This window comes from Clarias gariepinus, chromosome 2, assembly GCF_024256425.1.
Source record: "Clarias gariepinus isolate MV-2021 ecotype Netherlands chromosome 2, CGAR_prim_01v2, whole genome shotgun sequence".
Lineage (NCBI taxonomy): Eukaryota > Metazoa > Chordata > Actinopteri > Siluriformes > Clariidae > Clarias > Clarias gariepinus.
The window spans coordinates 9,751,512-9,771,803 of NC_071101.1; the positions used below are offsets into that span (position 1 = coordinate 9,751,512).

General features: G+C 38.4%; 1 protein-coding gene across 2 annotated transcripts; it reads left to right on the forward strand.

Moving 5' to 3' along the window:
- Nucleotides 1-7,037: 7,037 nt before the first annotated feature.
- Nucleotides 7,038-19,381, forward strand: LOC128518067 (melanin-concentrating hormone receptor 2). Of its 2 annotated transcripts, XR_008357559.1 has the most exons (3): nt 7,038-7,790; nt 15,890-17,652; nt 17,770-19,381. XR_008357559.1 is itself a non-coding variant. In XM_053491209.1 (2 exons), exons 1-2 carry the CDS (start codon nt 7,387-7,389, stop codon nt 16,509-16,511), a joined length of 1,026 nt encoding a protein of 341 aa, XP_053347184.1. In that variant the 5' UTR covers nt 7,038-7,386; the 3' UTR covers nt 16,512-19,381. The 2 variants fall into 2 exon arrangements, 1 of the variants encoding a protein (XP_053347184.1); XM_053491209.1 differs by having other exon boundaries at nt 15,890-19,381.
- Nucleotides 19,382-20,292: the final 911 nt, after the last annotated feature.

The following is a 20,292-nucleotide window of genomic DNA, read 5'->3' on the forward strand; positions in this document are numbered from 1 at the left end:
TAAGAGCCCCAATTTATGGCCTATAAATAGTTGTCTCATTACCAAGGTGTCACACAAGACACATCTGATGATGGGTAAAAGCAAAGAGCTCTCAGAATGCATCATTAAACTTTCCTTCACTGAAACTTTCTTTCAATTTTGTTTTATACTGGATCCCCTTTCTGACAAAACCCCCCACCCCGCATTTCATCCAGGCTTGTGACCAGCTCTGCATGCAGTGGCAGGGTAGTAATGGGTGTGGCAACCCACTAGTTTCTAGACTAGTTTTATACAACAACAGATAGCACGAGGCTGCACGTCACACGGAGCACCTTCCTAAGTCATAGAGATGTTGTGGATGACTGGTCCTTCATGTCGAGGATCATTACTGGTGACGAAAGGAGGAGCCCATCATCAGGGGTCGAGGGTAGCTCAGTGGTTAAGGCATTGATTGGCCTATGGTTTGAAGGGTCCCAAGTTCAAGTCCCACACTCACCAAGGTGTTCCTTGTGCAAGGCCCTCAACTCTCAACTACTTAGAAATATAATGAGATAAAAATGTAAGTTGCTCTGGATGAGGGTGTCTGCCAAATGTAAATCATCTTCACAACTGAAAATGGTGAGTTGGGTACGCAGCTCCACCAGTTGTGTGCACATTGTCTTTTTCAATATTCCTGGCATTGTGCATCTAGAATCCGTTCCCAGAGGCCAGCCCATCAATAGCGAATTCGACTGCCAGGTTTTAAGACGTCTAAGGGAGGACATATGGTGAAAAACCAGAGCATGTTTACAGAGCTAATCTCAAAGCTTTTTGATACTTGCTCATATACTATACTGTACAGTGTACAAGTCAGTGTGCAAGTCTATTGTTGAAGGTAATAAATTAATGAATAACAGTTGAGTTGAAACCTATAAAGAACCCAGTTTGGGCAAAACGATTGTATGAAAGTTTTTATAACGGCTGTGGAAAATCATTTTTAAAATGCTTTGATGGAGTGTATTACAAGGGAACTTTTATTTAACAAATCAGACCGATCCATATCCTCATCAATCACTAGAAACTGACTAATTAACCTTCAACTGCCGCACGTAATTGGATAATACTGTAGGCGCAAATGAGGACGGAAGGCTTGATAAGTAAACAGGGACCATTTTATCAATGAAGAAAAATGAACAATCTTGCTCATGGATAGAAGGACTGAACCTCACATTAGTAATGATACAGTGTTGTCTATAAATCAGCTCAATAATCATTAAAGTGTTCATGAGCGGAATGAGTGCTGAGTTTGATAATGTCGCAGTGATTACGACTCTCTAGCTGTGTGAGGCGAGAACACAGCTTTAAAGATCACTGTCTCCTTAAAGGATTACTGTGCCTCGATGGATGAAGTGTCCTCTTCGCTAACGGTCGCGTTGAATACTGATCACAGAGGATCAGGACAGCACTACATGCACCAGAACGCTTTAAACCCAGATGTTCCACAAATGTTCCACAAATGCCGCCATGTTGGACAGAAAGTGTGATAAAAATGAATATGACTTGGTTTTACTTTAGACAGTTCCTAGCAGTCCTGAAGCCAGTTACACCATTAGCAGTGTATTTTTTTGTCAACAGCTATCTTATCAAACCTTTTCAGGCTGTTACTTTCATACAGGATCAGGAAAAGACAACATACCAAAGGAAACCCTAAATTTGCATGCCATGGCTGGAAGTCTAAGAGGATTTTTTTCACATTACGGATTTTAAGTACACATGACCCCTGGTGAGTCTGGCTCTGGATCAGGGGTTTTAAAACCATGCCCGCGTCCACTGGTAAGAGTGGTCTCCAGTACAGTATGGTGTACTCGGGCAGGGGATTGAATCAGATATGAAAGCCAATTGCACCTGAACATGAAAGTGACATCATCAGTGCCGTCTGTCTCAAGTGAGGAGCGGGGAGCAATCGTGCCTGGATGCGGTACAAACCAATCATGCCCAGTGTCAAAGGGCCTAGGACAAGAGTCGGCAACCTTAAACACTCAAAGAGCCATTTGGACCCACAGAAAAAGAAAACACCGGGAGCCACAAAAGCCTTTTGACAACTTTGAATGGTCCACCTGCAGCAAACCAAAAATGCTGTCTGTTTGTGTGCCCTCATACTTTTATCATGCGTACTGGAGCGTGCAGTCAGCGGTCAACCTGAATAAAACCCGGGGTCGGAAAGCTCGATAAATAAACCACGTGCCGGCGGGTGACGCACATCTTCGGTTGTGACGCATATTTTAAAGGACAAAAAATGTTATAATAAAAGATCATCATAATCATCTAATTTAGAATTACATTTAAAAAAGCTAACGAACTAAAATAAAATTTTAATAAACCCAAATTTAATACACTTTATTGTTTTTTTCCAAAGCCACAGAAAGCCACAGCAGAGGGATGAAAGAGTTACATGCGGCTCTTGGTTGCCGACCTCTGGACTAAGAGATCAAACCAGTGAGGGGCGTAACCTTTGACCCCTGTCCCTAAGAACAACACCAACCAATGAGAAGCGTCTGTGATCTCCGAAAATATGAGGTCGGCTGGCTTCACACGTCTCTGGGATAAATGTTATATATATATATATATATATATATATATATAGAGAGAGAGAGAGAGAGAGATTACTGCACAGTGAAATACTTCATATTCCAGGTAAAGAGCTGGGGTCAGTCATCATACAGTGTCCCTGGGGCCTTAAAAAAGATCCGCCAGAGTGTATTTTAGTATTAATATATGCTGTAGTGTCAATTTTTAGAGCATTAAATTCTATAATAATAAGAGCCCATAATAATAAAGCATTGCAATCTATACACCCTCACACACATATATATATATATATATATATGCACTTAATAGCACCTTCATATATAACTACATTTATTAATAAAAAAAAAAAAGAAAGAACAGAAATGTGCATAAAATATGGTTTAAACTCGGATTTGAAACGATAGTAAAAATCGGACAACTGGTGCAAAAATGTGCAGACTTTAGTTTAACTTCTTAGGGCCAATGTGCAGGAGTATTTCTGTATAACTAACAGAGCCAAGTTCATTAGCTCTGTGTCAATGTAAGAAATAGATCAGTGTTCTCTTGTAAAAAATCTATTTGTATGGCTTGTCTGCGAAAAAGTGCCCGTGATTGAGTTGTTAATATATAAATAAAATAAAGTGCTGGAATGAGGGCATTGAAATAAACCTTTGATTCGACATAGAGAGTACAGCTGGAACTACTGTCAGATCTGCAGTTGTAGCAAATTAATCAGCACTTTCTGACCGATCAGATCAAAGAACTCAGCAGCGCTGTCTTGCAACCGGGAATGATTTGTCAGCGTCGCTGGTTTTTCCTCCCCATGTTCCCCGGCCTGCTTGCTTCCCCTCACTCACCTCAACACCTCCGACTGCTCTGTCTGAGTCAGCTTGGCCTTTCTGCTGATCCACAATAAAGCAGAGATTAGTGTTGGAACAGAAACCCTGTCTGTCTCCATGTCAGATCTAAAAGGGCTCGGTATGACTTCTTAACCTTTAGCTCAGCTTGTTTTAATGAAATGTCAGGAGGTTGCGGTGTTAGTGTTGAATGTTGTAATTGCTTTTTGTCCAGATGTCGATCTGGTTTTACTGTATATGTGTCCAGTTGAATAGGTATGGCCTTGTGTAACTGTCTGCTCGATATGACTTTACTGGATTTACCGAACACGTGAGGGACATTTGGATGTCACTATTTACTGTATACCACTTGATGAACAGTTTGAAGTGTAACATCTCATGTTATCTGTTAATTCAGTGTCTAAAGTGCAAGCCTTTTATTTCTGACTGTAACACAAATACAAATAAACCGTACAGTACAAATAATTAGGGGTCTACACTTAACTATGGATGTGGAACGTCAACCCTGTATGTTACAGTATGTATATCTGTAACAGGCGTGTGATGTGATGGGGATGATGCTGATTTGTTTGTTAACATGACAGCCTTGAACAAAATTCAATCGAGAGGCTTTCATATGTACTGTATTAGTGACGGGAATCACCAGGGATCACCCGATACGATATCATCACGATACCTGGGTGCCGATTTGATTTGTATTGCGATTTTTTGAAGCGTTACAAAATTTCACACATTTTACCACCTCAAATGCAAACGTACAGTATATAAATTTTAAAAAAGTTTTTTTTTAATTTATCGATTTTGAAGTCATTCCTGAATTGGCAAATGAAAGAACTGCAATATGTAACTTAATCCTTTATCTCTAATGTGTGGTGTAGAAGTTAGCACTGTAGTCTTGCACCTGTAGGGTCTGGGTTCAATTCCTACCTTAGGTGTGTTTTCATGTTCTTCCTTCTTGGTGTTTTTCCTCCTAAGTCCAAAGACCTGCAGATTAGGTTAATTGATATTTAAGTGATGGATTGGCATCCTGTCCAGTGTAAAGTGACAAAACTAACTACTAAGCCACCGTCTGTGCTGGCCTATTTATCATCTTGTTTTATTATTATCATCACCATCATCATCATCATCATACTTCTCGCTATTGTATCTGTTATTATTGGACTAATCAACGAATAATTCTCATTGGTCATAAATAATTTTAGAAATGTAAAATTCTAATTAATATCCTGCTATTGTTTAAATCAATCATATTCTATATAGATACAGTGCTGTAAAAAAATATATTTGCCTTTATTTTAAATAAATACTTTGAGTACTTTAAAGTAAAATACTCCATGTCCATTTGAGTCCTCTTCGTATTTTTGAAACAAAAAGCCGAACTTAAATCATCCACCTGCAGCAAACCAAAAACGCTGTCTGCTTCTGTTAGCAGTATAAAAACTGAATAAAAACTGGGGGTCGAAGAGCTCAATAAATCACATGCTGGTGGGTGTCGCATATTTTGTGTGAAAAAAACTTCTACATTTTATTTTAATGTTACAAGTTAACACCATAATCTTCAAATTTAGAATTGCATAAAAAAAATAAAAAAATAAATAAATTTGAATTAAATACTCATTATTTATTTTCCAAAGCCACAGGGAGTCGCAGCAGAGGGATGAAAGAGTCACATGCGGCTCCGGAGTCGCGGGTTGCCGACCTCTGGGCTAAGAGAACAAACCAGTGAGGGGCGTACCCTCTGACCCCTGTCCCTAAGAACAACACCAACCAATGAGAAGCGTCTGTGAGCCGCGGGTTGCCGACCCCTGGTCCTCACAATAACACATAGATACCTCCAGCTGCAGTTCACTCCGTGTTCACGATCCTCTCAAGGCCGCGGTTAGCCCTGTTGCTTGTGCACCATTTTTACCACATTTTTTCCTTCTATTCAATTTTCCATTAATGTGCTTGGATACAGCTCTCTATGATCAGCCAGCATATTTAGCAATGACTGAACCAGACTGAGATTAAAGGTTTAGGAAACCTTTGCAGGTGTTTTGAGTAAATTAGCTAATTAGAGTCTCTAGCGTTTTACAATATCAACATTTTCTAAGATTATAAATTTGGGCTTTTCATTAGCTGTAAGCATAATCAATAAAAGTAAAAAAAAAAAAAACAATTATGAATCTATAAAATGAGTTTCAATTTTTTTTCATTAGATTACTGTATTTTTATTATTAATACAATCCCGATTATTGCATCTCAATCTGATAAACTGTAGTGATGTTTGTAATTGTAAAATGTTTAGTTATCTATTTGTTTGTTTATCTAGTTTTACTTTTTAAATTTTTTGTTTCATTGATTAATGAATTCTTTAATCAGCTACATTTTTGTTTGTTTGTTTGTTTGTTTGCTGCTACAATAACAAGCAACAAGCAATATGTCCAGTATGGATTGCTCTCTTCTCACATGATTTAAGACAAACAAGAATTTTCTTCTTCTTATTATTATTATTATTATTATTATTATTATTACAAGAGAGAATATTGCATCTCAATCTGATAAACTGTGGGAATATTTGTAACTGTAAATTGTGTAGGGTTTTCATAATGATAACGAATGATTCTGTCGCATTCTTCACCATTAATATGTAGTGTTTAGCTCTGGGTCAGAGGTATATCTTTAACGGTTCAGGTTAATTTGATTAACTGAATCAAAATTTATAATGTACACTTTATTGACTACCTGTCTAGCGTTTAGTGTATCTAATTTATCAATTATGAGCAAGGTAACTCTAGATCTGGGCAAATGTTTAGACTTTAAAATACATGATCAAGACAACAGTTCTTTATAAAGAAACAAGAATTTATTTGATTTATTTTGCTATTGATTTTATTTTACACTTACATACAGGAATAAAACATATATATATATATATATATATATATGTTTTGCCCTACTGGCACACTTTAAGGATGGTTTAAAATAGTTGCCATGCCGTATGCCTCTTTGTTCATTAAGAGGCATGTGCTCTTGAGTTCAACAAGAGTGTCAAAGTGTGACTTGGTGGTTCCTCCCCAACTCAGAGTGAAGCTGTAAAACTGTCCGCTTTGTTCCCCGGATCGCCGATTTACACCCTTGGTTTTGGGGTTTACTTTGAGGCATCTGGTCTTCTCCTGGCTCAAGGCACAGCAAACGTCCTGTCCCGTGCCTTGTGAAGTTTCCTACAAGTCCGTTTTACAGATGCTCCTTTATGTTCGCGGATGAGATAAGATTATCGGGATGGAGACGTGTAGGATGAGGTAGGGGCTCTGGAATGTGATCAATTAATTGCTCTCTTTGGGAGACCTGTTCATCCCTACAATTGTAATTATCTAGATTTACTTTTCCATTTTCTTTATATATATATATACTTTAGCTTCCTCATGCATTTTGCGCCTGCATGTGTTATAAATTTGGCTTCTGATGTTCAGTATATATTGCATGTCATGTGTGATTTCATGACGTAAACTGACACTGAGGATCCCCAGATAACTCCCGTAATCACGTGATTTCCCCAGAAACAGCTGAGAACACTGATTCGGATCAGGAGTAAAGGTTCTCACAGACAAAGAGACTGCTGCACTAAGATGGTTTAAGGTCTCTCCCCCTCCCCAGGCACTTTTTTTTTTTACCCAATCCCTGACCAGCCTCATGTTCCTGTCAGCTCTTAATGTGGAACAGAAGAGCAGGAAGACTCACAGAAGGAACAGCGTGCACACACACGCACACACACACACACGGAGCGCAGCCTCAGAGTTGTAGTAATTTAAAATAAGACCAGGACAGGCATTTATGATTGTGATAGAGCTTAGATAGAAATAAGGGATTTATGTTGCATGAGTGAAAGATTAATCCATTCTCTGGTCCATGCAGAGACACAAACTTCTCCAAAACCTCTCCAAATGCGCGCGCTTGGACACCTCCGGGGTTCCTCTCCACGTTAAAGCGGTCTGTTCGGCTCGTCTCCTTGGGGAAGGTGGTGATGATGATGATGATGAACGCCTCGGCAGCGTCGTGCGCCTCCCACGAGCTCTCCAACGGCTCCTTCCCCTGCATGAACCTTTCAGTGCCTGAAGACGACGCCACCTCCTTTACGCACGTCTTCCCCGCCGTCTACGGGATCCTGTGCTCGGTCGGTGTGCTCGCCAACGCGCTGGTCATCTACGCCGTGGCCACGTGCAAGAAGAAGATGGTGTCGGACGTGTACGTGCTGAACCTGGCCGTGGCGGACCTGCTCTTCCTGCTCATCATGCCCTTCAACATCCACCAGCTGGTGTGGGAGCGGCAGTGGGTCTTCGGCGCGTTCATGTGCAAAGCCGTGGTGGTGGTAGACGTGAGCAACCAGTTCACGACTGTGGGCATCGTCACCGTGCTGTGTATAGACAGGTGAGAGGAGAGAGCGCGCACACACACATGAGGGCTGGGAACTCTTATTCCCTCCCACACACAAGTTACCTTTTGGATTTAAATTAGGCATCTTAAAAGATTGACCTTCAAATCACATCACACAGCAAAACTGCTGATTTTATTTGATTAGGTTATACATATAATACAGAAAATGTGTGTTGGCCAAAGAAGCTACTTATAAAGTTTATGCAACATGGAAGTGACCGCATGGATTGCTGCCCTAAAATGTTCAAGTTGTTTTGGAGAGAAAGTTTTATGTGTTCCGAAGTTGGCCATTTTTCAGCGTTATACTGTCTCGCTTCAAACAATAATCATTTAAAATGCAAATTATCCACATTTCTGTATGAGCATTGATACTAAAATTGCTGGAAGCTTCTAGAAGATTATCACTTAAAATTAAAGCATTACAGTTTTTGGTAAAAGATTAAAAAGCAAAAAAAAAAAAATTCTGTAGTGTCCGTAACCATGTCAAATTCATTTTGCAGTCTTCTTAACAATTTAGTATTTTGGAATAATACACTTTTTCAGGTTTATGTCATTTCATGTGAAATTTAAATTGGTGACGTTTCATCTAATTGACAGTTAAGATCGTTGGAAGATTTAAAATTCAAAAAGTAACGGACACTACGGACATAAAAGGGTATGACTTTAGCTATAATATATTGCTGTATAACATTGTGATAATATTATTATACGATAATAATTACTAACCGTATTTAGCGTTTTTTTCCTTTTATCTGATAAAATATTAATTAGGCATGGATCAGGAGATTCATAGTACGAAGAAGAAGCATTAAGTATCATGAAAAATGGTGTGGATCTGAAAGTTCACATTTTAGCAGCGATACCATGTTTTGGCCACAAGCTTCATCTAAACCTCAGCCTTCAGCACCAAGAAGTACAGTTTCATATCTTAATGCACAACAACAGCATGCTTTAAGAAAGAATGAATTTATTTTATTTTTTTAAATAATTTGTCTAGTTGCTCATAGGAATGTGTGTGTATATTAATATGAACACACACACTCACATAGGGAAACCGGACGTCCCAGAGGAAACCCACCAAGCACAGGGAGAACATGCAAACTCCCCGCACACAGGGATGAGGCGGGAATCGAACCCTAAGTCATTATTATTATTATTATTATTATTATTATTATTATTATTATTACTACAAGACAGATTATTGCATCTCAGTCTGATTAACTGTAGTAATATTTGTATTGTAAAAATTAATTTTTTGATTAGTTGATTAATGGATTCTTTAATTGGCCTTAATATTTGTTTGCTTGTTTGTTAGAATTATTATTTGTTCGCTTTTTTCTTTTTGCACATCTCTACGCACAACTATAGACAGGTTTGATCAGGTAGAAAAGCTAGGAATAATAATAACAATAATAGCAATAATAATAATAATAATAATAATAATAATAATAATAACAATAATAATAATAACAACAACAACAATAATAATAATAATAATAATAATAACAACAACAGCAACAATAATAGCAATAATAGCAATATTAATAATAATAATAATAATAATAACAGTAATAACAATATTATTAATAATAATAATAATAATAATAACAACAACAATAATAATAATAATAATAATAATAATAATAATAATAATAATAACAACAACAATAATAATAATAATAATAATAACAACAACAATAATAATAATAATAATAATAATAATAACGATAATAATAACGATAATAATAACGATAATAATAATAATAATAATAATAGCCCTGTGATAGGTTGGTAAAATGTTCCCCATTTTGTGCCCTGAGTTCCCTGGGATAAGCTAATATACTGTATATGATGTATGATGATCAGATAATGGACAGATATATGGATGAATTGATGGATAATAGTTTGTTTGTGGCTAATGTAAGGTAAAAAATATAAAAATCTCATGGAATCTAAAAAAAATTTGACTAGAAGGTGTTGAAGTGGGGATGGCCTATTAGGAGACTTTTATTAAACATTCATGGAAGGAGTCTCCAGTATCAAGTGCTTCGTAATAATCAGAGGTAAGGCTGTAACTCCAGTACTTTTCCTCAGATTTCCAGGACAGAAGTGATTTCATTGTTAATCAGGTGCCTTGTGGTCTAGCACCTCCAACATTGAGGGTCTGAGTCCCCACTGAGTCCCCACTGAGTGTGTGGAGTTTGTATGTTCTCTCCACAGGGTTTCCTCCAGAAACGCTGATTTTCTCACGCAGTCCAGGGATATGAAGATTGGGCTAACTGGTGTTCCTAAAATGCCCATAGTGTGTAAGTGTGTAAGTGCGTGCATGCTTGAGCCCTGCGATGGACCGGTGGACCACGCTGTACCCTGCCTAGTGCCCTGGGATAGGAGAGAGTAACACGTTGTGGAATAAAATAACTCCGGTTTGCTCCCAGGCACAATATTAAGTTGTTCCATACACATCGTCCCTGCAGTCCTCAGTTCTGATGTCCTTACGTCCATCATCCATCAAGTCCAGACACCTGCTTGCAGAGCGTACGTCTCCAGGCTGAGAGGGATTAATCGATTGGCTTGAGGACGAGTGAAAAAGGTGATAAAAGCTTCATTTACAGTCAGAGGTAGGCAGCAGTGTACTTCACTGTCAAGAAGTAAGACTTGACATCATTACTCAAACTACAACCTCATTTTTTTGCAAGTCAAGTCGTACCACTCTGCTTTCAGTCTCTGTAGTGACAGTGCTGGAAGAGAAATCATGAAGAGGTGTAGGGGTCAGTGCTCATGATGAATTACAGCGTTTTCAGGTATTGGAGCATGCTGGCACGTCCACTGTGGCTCTGTGACCTAAATTAAAGTGTGTGAGGATGATAGGAAATATCAAATATCAGAGATAATTGGTCCAAATCCACTTCTTTAAATTCGTCTCCGAAAAATGAAAATTTTGTCTGAGACCTGATGAGGGAAACATTTATTAGGGTTAGGCAACGTGACTATACTGTACATACTCTGTAAAGTCTTCTCCAACACATCCCAAAAACGTTCAATGGGATTAACATCAGAACTCGATGGTAACCAAATCAGGTTAATGAAATTAAATTTCTCATGCTCCCAGAACCACACCCCCCCCCCCAAAAAAAATATTATATATATATATATATATATATATATATATATATATATATATATATATATATATATATATATAAGTATATAGTGAATTCTTTTATTTAAACTTAAATTTAATTTACATTAAAATAAATAAATAGAGTACAGAATAAAAATAGGGAGTGAAAGAAAATTAAAAAGCAGAAGGAAGACATGAAAAGAAAAAATGTAATAAATGTAGAGTTTATGTATATAATTTATTATATAAGATAGAAGCTGCAGAAATGTGTTTTAATGCAGTGCACTCACTCACTCACTCACTCACACACTTCCCTGGTCCTATTCCCGGATGTGTGTGTTACTGATTGCACAAAAGCTTGTTTCAGCTGACGCTGAACTTATGACATGACTGATAACAAGAACTATAACACCCCGGCCTCAAAGGGCAAATATACTGTGTCCATGTATACAAACACTGTCTATTTTCAGCAAAGCAATGTGTTCAAACACTTACAGTAACAGTGCAGCACTTATACAGTAATATACACGGTAATTAAGTCAGTCCCCCCTTAATGACCATGTGCATCAGTGAGCCTTGGCTGCCCATGACCCTGTCACCAGTTCATCAGGACATACTGGAGCCCGGGGAAGGAATGTTGCTGGTTCCAATAGACAGGTGTCAGAACACACAGGTCATTACTGTTTTGGTGGCAAAAGCGGAGCCTCAATATTAAGCAGGTGGTCATAATGTTATGGTTGATCGGTGTACATGACACTGGGCTCCTGTGGAGTGGATTAACAAAGTGTTTTTTTTTTTAATTATTATTTGTTCAAGGCATCTTCCAGTTAAGATTCATGCTACAGGAAGACATTTTTTCAACAATGTCTCATCATGATGCATTGTCAATAATACACATTATTATGTCTTCTGGTACAATGGTGGTCCAATATTCTTATTGAACAGAATAGATGCCAGAACAAACTTAAAAAAAAAAAACAAGCAGACAAATAAGTAGCATCTGGTGTTTTGTGAAATTGAATTCTAATGCTGTGCATGTGGTGTGTTTTTTACCCACTTGCACAAAAACACATCAGGGAATGGATTGGCTGTGTTTATTTGTGCATGTTGTGCATGGTATCCCACCCAGAGTCTACTCAATATTCTCATGAACCGAACTAGCACTTAGTGAAGATGAAGGGTCAGGACAACACTTTTAAATAATAGTACGTTACTCCTGTACTTTAGTATTAATCTGGTGTATTTATACTTTAGTTGAGTGTTTCATCCATCTCGAAACCTTTTTAGTCCAGCCAGGGACCGTGGAGGCCAATGGTAATTAACATTGTAGTTATTTCCATTTTACGACCCAGTCAACACTCACATGAACATTCGCACACTACAAGCAAATTGGGAAAAACACCCATTAGCCCAATCTGCATGTCTTTAAGGGAGGAAACTGGAGTACCCGGAGGAAACTCACCAAGCACAGGTAGAACAAGCAAACTCCATGCACACTGACCCGAGGGTCGGGTATCGAACCTGGACCCTGGTGGTGCGAGGTGACAGTGCTAACCACTAAGCCACCGTGAGTGTTAATGCAGTTAAATACTCAAAATGCTTCCTCAGTCTAGAAATACAGTATGAAGAATACACTCCTACCTAATTCATCATCTGATCTGACCTTCTCATGCTACACATGGTAACTGCTGTGCATTCTGTACATTCCTAAGTCTCCTGGGATAGGCTCTAGGTCCCCTGCGACCCTGTATACAGGATAAAGCGGTATAGACGAGTAACATTTAAATAAGTAAATAATTTTGGGGTCATACTTTTAATGGGGTTAACAAAATAATTACTTACCTAAATCAATTTCTTGTTATTTTGTCCACACATGCTTCAAAAGAAGGACTGATCCCTCTGGAAACTTTCTGACCTTTTTCCTTTTTAAAAAACAGATGTTTTATCATCTGTCCATCACTTCATGGAGACAAAAAATGCAGGGGCTAATTAAGTGTAGTGAATGTACTGTAGCAGGGGCAAAAAGAAAAACAAAATACAAATAAGACAAACTGTCTCCTGCCATCTGCTCTATTTATCAAGTCAGCCGGCAAAAACATGCCACATGGCACCCTACACCACCGAGTGCAGAGTTTAACCACCTTTCACTAAGAGGCAATAAATAAGTGAAAATGCAATCAATCAATAAATTAATTAATTAAATAAAAGTCAGGATAATGCCCTCAAGATACATTAGTGACCTTTACCAAGTGACCCAATGTTCCAGAACTGAAGTGACGGGAATCCAAGTCAATTTGAGAAAACAGTCTAAAAGGGGAATCATAGCAACAACTGGAAAAGGAAGAGCAATACTAATGTACTGTAAATGTTTCTATGGCAGCAATGACGTCATTTACAGTAAGTAAAAAAATAAAAATAAAAAAAAACCTTTTCAGTTCCCGGTGAAATAAACATTGTGATTTATTAGTGTTTTAATCAGGGAACTGTTTATAGTTCATACAGTTGAGAATCATTTTGCACACAGGTACAGTAATTATGTAAGAGTGTGAGATCCATTATTATAAATATCGGTATAGAATCCAGACCTGCAGTAGAGTGCTCTATGGAAGCTGTGTGTGAGACATAGAATTAAAGGATAAAGAACAACCAGGAACCAATCAATCCATTGGGTCTGCACCACCCATGACTTCAGGGTGCAAAAAGGCAAAAGTGTGCATATTTTTTATGATGAAATGTCTGCTGAAATTAGGCATAAAAGAACGCAAGTAAGGAATTCAGGTCCTGTATGATGATGTTGTGATTGCCTCATTGAGGCAGAATTTCTTAAAAAGTAAAAAGCATTGTGTCTATAATATACTTTTATAGTCTTATTGTTGGTCTTTTGGCTGCTCCACAGCGGTCCACCCGATCCGCACACAACTTGGCACAGTTTCTTTTTATTTTTTCTTTACTTTATCCGGGCTTGGGACCAACACTGCATCCAGTGGCTGGGGTTTGGGGTCTGGTTTAACTATAATTAAGAACGACATGCTGTAATAACTCGATGTTACATGAGATTAGGACAGGGCACCACAAAGTCCTCTATGCTATAATATGCTAACAGTTCATGCTGTGACTTAGTCCTAAACCCTCTGCTCCTCTTTTGGAAGCAGATTTGGCCTGGTTGGTCTGATGGGTCATGAACCTTTTATATCTTATTGAAGCATATGATCTATCAGTACATGAGAACTTCCAAGGACACTGTCACACACCAGACAGAATTCAATTCAGGAAGAAAAAGAAGAAGGCAATTATCACTAATTGCTTTTAAATTTGGAACTGTGCATGTGTGTTAAATCTTGTTCTGTGGCTCTATAACAAGAGAAGACATCAACATTGATTAAATGCTTATGAATCTCAGACAGTGTATGACTTCCTATCAGGGCCAAATCATCCTTAGGCAGTGGGATTGCACACAGCATTGGAAAGAGAGTTTCACATTTAGTTGGCGTAAACAATTCAAGCTTCAAAGGACATTTTGATTGGCCCAAAATGACATCATTGGGTTTGCACTCACTTCCATTTAAAAATACACTGCATGGCCAAAAAGAAGTCACCATTTTAGAAACATTTGCATCAAGCAAAGAAAACAACTAAGGAGATTTGAAATTACTGGAACTGGGTTAAGAACACTTCAACACCTTATACAAGCCTGCGAGGACGATGAGGACTGTCAACTTTGTAGAAGAAATGTGAGCAGGGGGGGTTATGAATGGAGATCACTTAAACATTTGGTGAAGTCGCATGGGAAAAATCAGAGCTATGTTTAATAGTGAAAGTAAGAGCATTTCCATGCACACACAATGTGATGAGAACTTGATTGGGACCAAAACAGCTATGTGGGCATAAAAAAACCACTTGTTAGTTCTCATAAGATTCAAGATTCAATAAAGATTAGACTTTGGAGCGATGGAACAAGGTCATGTGGTCTGGTAAGTCCAGATTGAGCCTATTCCAGAGGGATGGGCGTGTCAGGGTAAGAAGGGAAGCGCATGAAACCATGCTCTCATCATCCATACTGAGAAACCATGCTCTCATCATCCATACGCTGTACACGCCTCTGGAGGCAGTGTTATGATCTGGAGTTGCTTCAGTTGCTCAGGTCTAGACTCAGCAACACATTCTGCGCTATAATCAAAGCTAAAAGATGACTAAATGAAATCTTAATTAGTTTAAAAAATTTTTGGCCAGGCAGTGTGTTTAGGTTTGTTGGGGGAAACAATACTTATTCCTTTTGAATCATTCATTTGCTAGAATTCTGTAACATGGTGGTTTTCTTGTCAAGATGGAGCCCTAGAAGAATCCAGACATACAAAAATCTAAGAGGTCTTCATTGTCTAAATAATGCATAAGGAACCTGCTTTTTAGCCTCAGTGGGTTTGCAGCTGTGTACAGTACATTAGCACGCTGGCCTTTTTTTTCTACATCATACTGCTTGTTTTTACTTTTCCACACCTGTATACTGACTGTAATGATATATAATTCAACAAAATCAGTTCTCCTTAGAGCCTGGTTCCTCTTACTGTTTTTTTTACCTCTGGCTTGTTCATTGGGAATATAATCTAGAAATCTACACAAAAAAAGCACAAAATCTGACCAGATTAAAGCACTAAATGAAGACAAATGAATGGTAAACTAACTTTAAGTAAGTTGCTCTAGTTTTAGTGCCCCCACTTACACCTGTTTTCTCTAAGCAGTGCATATAAAAATGGTAACAGGGTTGTCCAGGGGGAATTTGTGAGAGGATATTTCTGTTTTGTCAATTTCCTTGGAGATGGCTGAGTGTAAGCATTGGATTATCAGGGTTTCAAGTATTTGTAAACAATTTGTCATTCAAAAATGTATGGGGAATAAACTGGAATTGCTTAGGTCAATTGCAAATGTACATTATGGTGTCCAGATTTCTAACTCCTTCTCTGGTCATTTCCCAAAGGTACATTGCCATCGTCCATCCCATGTCTGAGAACCGCACCATCCATGGAACAATCATCATCAACCTGCTAGTGTGGCTCGGCAGTTTCCTTCTCACCATCCCTGTCATGATCTACGCCAAAGTAATCTCCAAGAATCACTCAAGTGTGTGCATAATAGACCTTGATGGACCTCAGGACATGTACTGGTATACCCTGTACCAGTCGACACTGGGTTTCCTTGTGCCCCTCATCATTATCAGCACCTTCTACTCGCTGACTCTGTGCCATGTATTTCAGTCGATGCACCGAAGCAAGCGCAAACAGACTCTGTGGGCCAAGAGAGCCACCAGGATGGTTCTGATGGTTATTGCACTCTTCCTGCTGTGCTGGACACCATATCATGTGATTCAGGTGATCAACCTGGGTATTAAAGAGCCAACATTGGTCTTTGTCTACGCCTACAATATCAGTATATGTCTGAGCTATTCGCATAGCTGCATCAACCCACTCATGCTCCTGATCTTTGCACAGAACTACCGTGAGCGTTTGTGCCGTAATCATGACACACGGAGCAATGTGTCCAAGACTGGGGGATGCTCCAACATGAGTCCCAATATCACCCAACATGTAACCATGATCTAGCACATGCTATGCAGATATAAAGCCGCCTTTGGTTCGCCCATTTCGTGGAGAACCCTTAATGGCAGAAACCTAAAACATGGAACTTTTGATGAAAAACTTTTTTTTGCTGAACAAAAAACCAAAGAGTGTGTTGAGGGATTGGTCAGATTATGACAAACTCTTACGTTTATCGGTGCATTCCAAGCAACATGTTCAGCATTGTCTTTGACGCAGCACGACACCTATACGTGAACCTACCGAAAACGACCTGAGCAATCAAATGGCTGAATGGCAAAATCAAACTTCACATATTAATATATCTTACTGTGTTTCTGATACTGTACGACATCAGTGGTCATGAGCTACTAGTAAGTCATGGCGAATAATTGGCTGTAATGAAAATCCAATTGTGTGTTAATGTATTTTTATGGATTATGCAAGTTTGAGCAAAAGGGAGGTAAGAAGCTGAGAAAAGAGATTATAATTATAATGTCTTTCTTTCAACATATTCATACATGTTTCGAGGAGGCTGAAGCATGCAAAGACAATAGGGATTATCTACAATTCCATACTTTGTAAATGATTAACATACAGTATGTTTTTTTTTTTTTAAAAGCTATGCATGTGTCATGCAATGGTTTGGCACTCATTGGGTTTGGCCTCCCTGGGGTAGCGTAGCCTTCAAGCACCTACAACCCTACACAGGACAGCGGTACAGATAATACAGTAAATGGATGCATGGATGTTTAATGATGTCCATGCTTTTTTTTTATTATTTGCATTTCACATTTTAATATATCCCTACTTTAATATGTTAACCTGTTTGAATTTGGTGAACACTTTCATTACCCATGATGCCATTCCACTACCTGCTGATATTGGTGCAATGGGATTTAGCCCTCATTTCATGCCTAGCTATAGAGAGCGATTTTAAGATAAGTCTGCTCAGCTCTTTTACTTCATTTACACGTTCTGCTCAAGCAGATCATCTTTCAGAGCTTCATCTTTCATGCTAAATCTGCCATCACCTCCTTGCTAATCATCTTGTAGTATGGGGAAAAAAAAGTTTTTCCCATTATTAGTGTGCAACTGAGGTGGAAAGTAACAAAGTACAACTGCTTTATCACTGTGTTTTTAAATATCATTCTGAAAGTGCATGTTGGTTTGTCCACCAAAGTGATTGACGGTTGCCTGGGCAACAGATCCTGCCTACTTGGTCATTGGGTTTCAGATTCTTCTGGCTCCTTTTTCAAAGCTCTTGCTAAGGTAAGATTAGAAGTGATCTGGCTAACAAGCTAACATACTTGAGCAGATGAGTTGTGAACTCTTACACAATGGGTTTGTGTTTCACACCAAAAGCAATGTTGTGGGTCATAACAAGGTCGTAATTAGAATGTTTTGGTTTGTCCTCCAACCATATTCTATACTGTATGCACACAGAACGCCAGGTTTACTTACACAGACAATTGGCATTATACAGTGTAGAAACGTCAGCACGTTTGTTTTTTTTTTTGTGTGTTTTTTTTTTACAAGTACATTTTAGACCATGTACTTGGTACTTCTACTTGTTGTGGAGTACATTTTTAGGCAAGTACTTGTTTGTAATTGGAAGTTTGAATCATTTTAGTGACTCGGTTCTTTAAATCTCGTTAATCAAAATTAGCAAATCTTTTTGAGTCATTTAGTTCATTTCGTTTTTTTTTTATTAGAAATAAAATTAAATGTTACATTTTCAATAAACAGACCCCCAATATGTCTAAATACACAATTTTTGGCTATAATTCCAGTAATTAAATTATATATCAATGCAGCTAAGGACATATTATATTAAACAGAATGAGTAGCTCACCTTTCATATCTTCTAGTCTGAGTCGTTCATTCTTTTCAATCTATTGCACTGCATAGCGTCTATGGGAGTCACGTGACAAAAGAACGAACGATTCAGACCGAAAAGATTTTGTGCATGTGCGCCCAGTAGAAAATTAATGAATCACTCTCCAAGACTACTTGTTCTTCTTAGTCTCGTTAAAAAAGAACGAATCGTTCATGAACGACCCATCACTAGTACTGGTACTTAGGTTATCTTGTTTGTGTAACTTCCACCATCTCTGCTGTACAAGCAACATTCCACTGTGTCTACTGTATACCCTAAGCGACCGCTAACTTCTAGCATGAACAACAGCCAACACACTAGCACCAGAATCACTAAATCTAAATCCTAAATCAGAAATATTTCAACAGAAACAGATTTTTACGTTCCAATGTGGCATTTTCTTTTATTCCCGCTCTGAGCAACGTGCAGCTAAGATGTTAATAACATGTAATTCTTGATCACAGTTCCTGATGTCTTATCTGCTTGTTCGGCACTCACTAAATGGCTGCAGTAAAGAGGGAGTGTTCCACACTGTTAATGAATACCCATAGCTGTTCAGTTAGTTAATATTATGGTAACCATGTGATACCTTACTACAGTTCTTGGGATTTGAGAATTTTATGCAGCTTTTTTTAAACCTTGAATGACAGACTAAATGCATGTGAAATGTAACCATTCCTGCTTTTTTTGTGTGTTAGTTGCTTTTTAACGTTGATGTTCTCCCCAGGGGCACTGCGGAACATCTATTCCCAGCGATAATGTTTTAAGCTTCAGTCATGTGTAGCTGGTGATATTTTTAACACCCTGAATCGGCACATTGTAAAGCAGATAAACGAACAACTGTACTAGGGATAAGTGTGAACTGGGGGACTGGCGAATGTGATCAGGATGTGAGTGGATGTGCTCATGGAGAGTACGCTAGTGTCGAGGCCAGACAAACTGAATGTTGATGCTCTACGTTCAAGCCATAAAACTGAATAGCACTTCAATGCTTTCATGACCAATTTCTTTTTTTTCTTTTTTTTTTTATATGGACAACATGTCATTTTTCAATTCAATTCAATTCAATTTTATTTGTATAGCGCTTTTAGCAATTTTCATTGCCGCAAAGCAGCTTTACATAGTCAAAAGAATTATTTAGGTTTGTATGAAATGTGATTTAAATATGCTGATTTAAATATGCTGAAATATGGTAAATAAATGCAAAAATGTGGCAAAAAAAGGTTCTTTCTTGTGTTCTTTATACACATACTTCAGGATATCAGTCTAATGATTAAGACAAAACTAAGTTCATGTTGGCCTTGGAGGAAACCTGTCAATGTCCAAAAATGTGTATAATAAGGCAATTTACAAACACAAACTGTGCTAGCTAAAAGTGATTTCACATCAATACAGTCTCTGAGGGGTGTTCAAGTCAATCCGGGACTATATAACTCTATAGAAAAACTCTAGATAATCCACTGCTACACTAATGCACTTATCCAAGTGTTTCACTTATGCCTGGATACCATCAGGGTAGAAAGTTTTCTCAGTACGCCTGAGCCATGATCGGGCTTTATGTGTGCAACCCCGGCCTCCCAGGAACTCCTTTAATGGCCCAAACATGTGGAAATGGCGGTAGGTCAGGATGGAATTGGGGACATGGCATCTGTGATCTCACGCAAGCGAAAGGAGCAGATAGCGCTGTCCTCCGAGTGTGTTACGCCGCCCCCAACAGTGTGTAAGGGAGCAGTTCGAAAAAGATGCAGATGGCTAGCGTCTTAATGTGGGGGCCCCCTAGTGACGGGGAGAAATTGGATATGAATAAATTAGGGAGAAAATCTGGAAAAAAAAAAACATGCCTAACTCATATTCCTTTCATTATTCTTTCAAAAAAAAATTTTTACTGTCTATTATTAACTGGCAAATTGGAAACATGTCATAGTTTCA

What these genes read in the sequence shown, in the direction of transcription:
- LOC128518067 (XM_053491209.1), top strand. Translation starts at nt 7,387, where the DNA reads ATGATGATGATGATGAACGCCTCGGCAGCGTCGTGCGCCTCCCACGAG. An exon ending in ACCGTGCTGTGTATAGACAG is followed by an intron (nt 7,791 to 15,889) that starts GTGAGAGGAGAG and finishes CATTTCCCAAAG; the next exon opens with GTACATTGCCATCGTCCATC.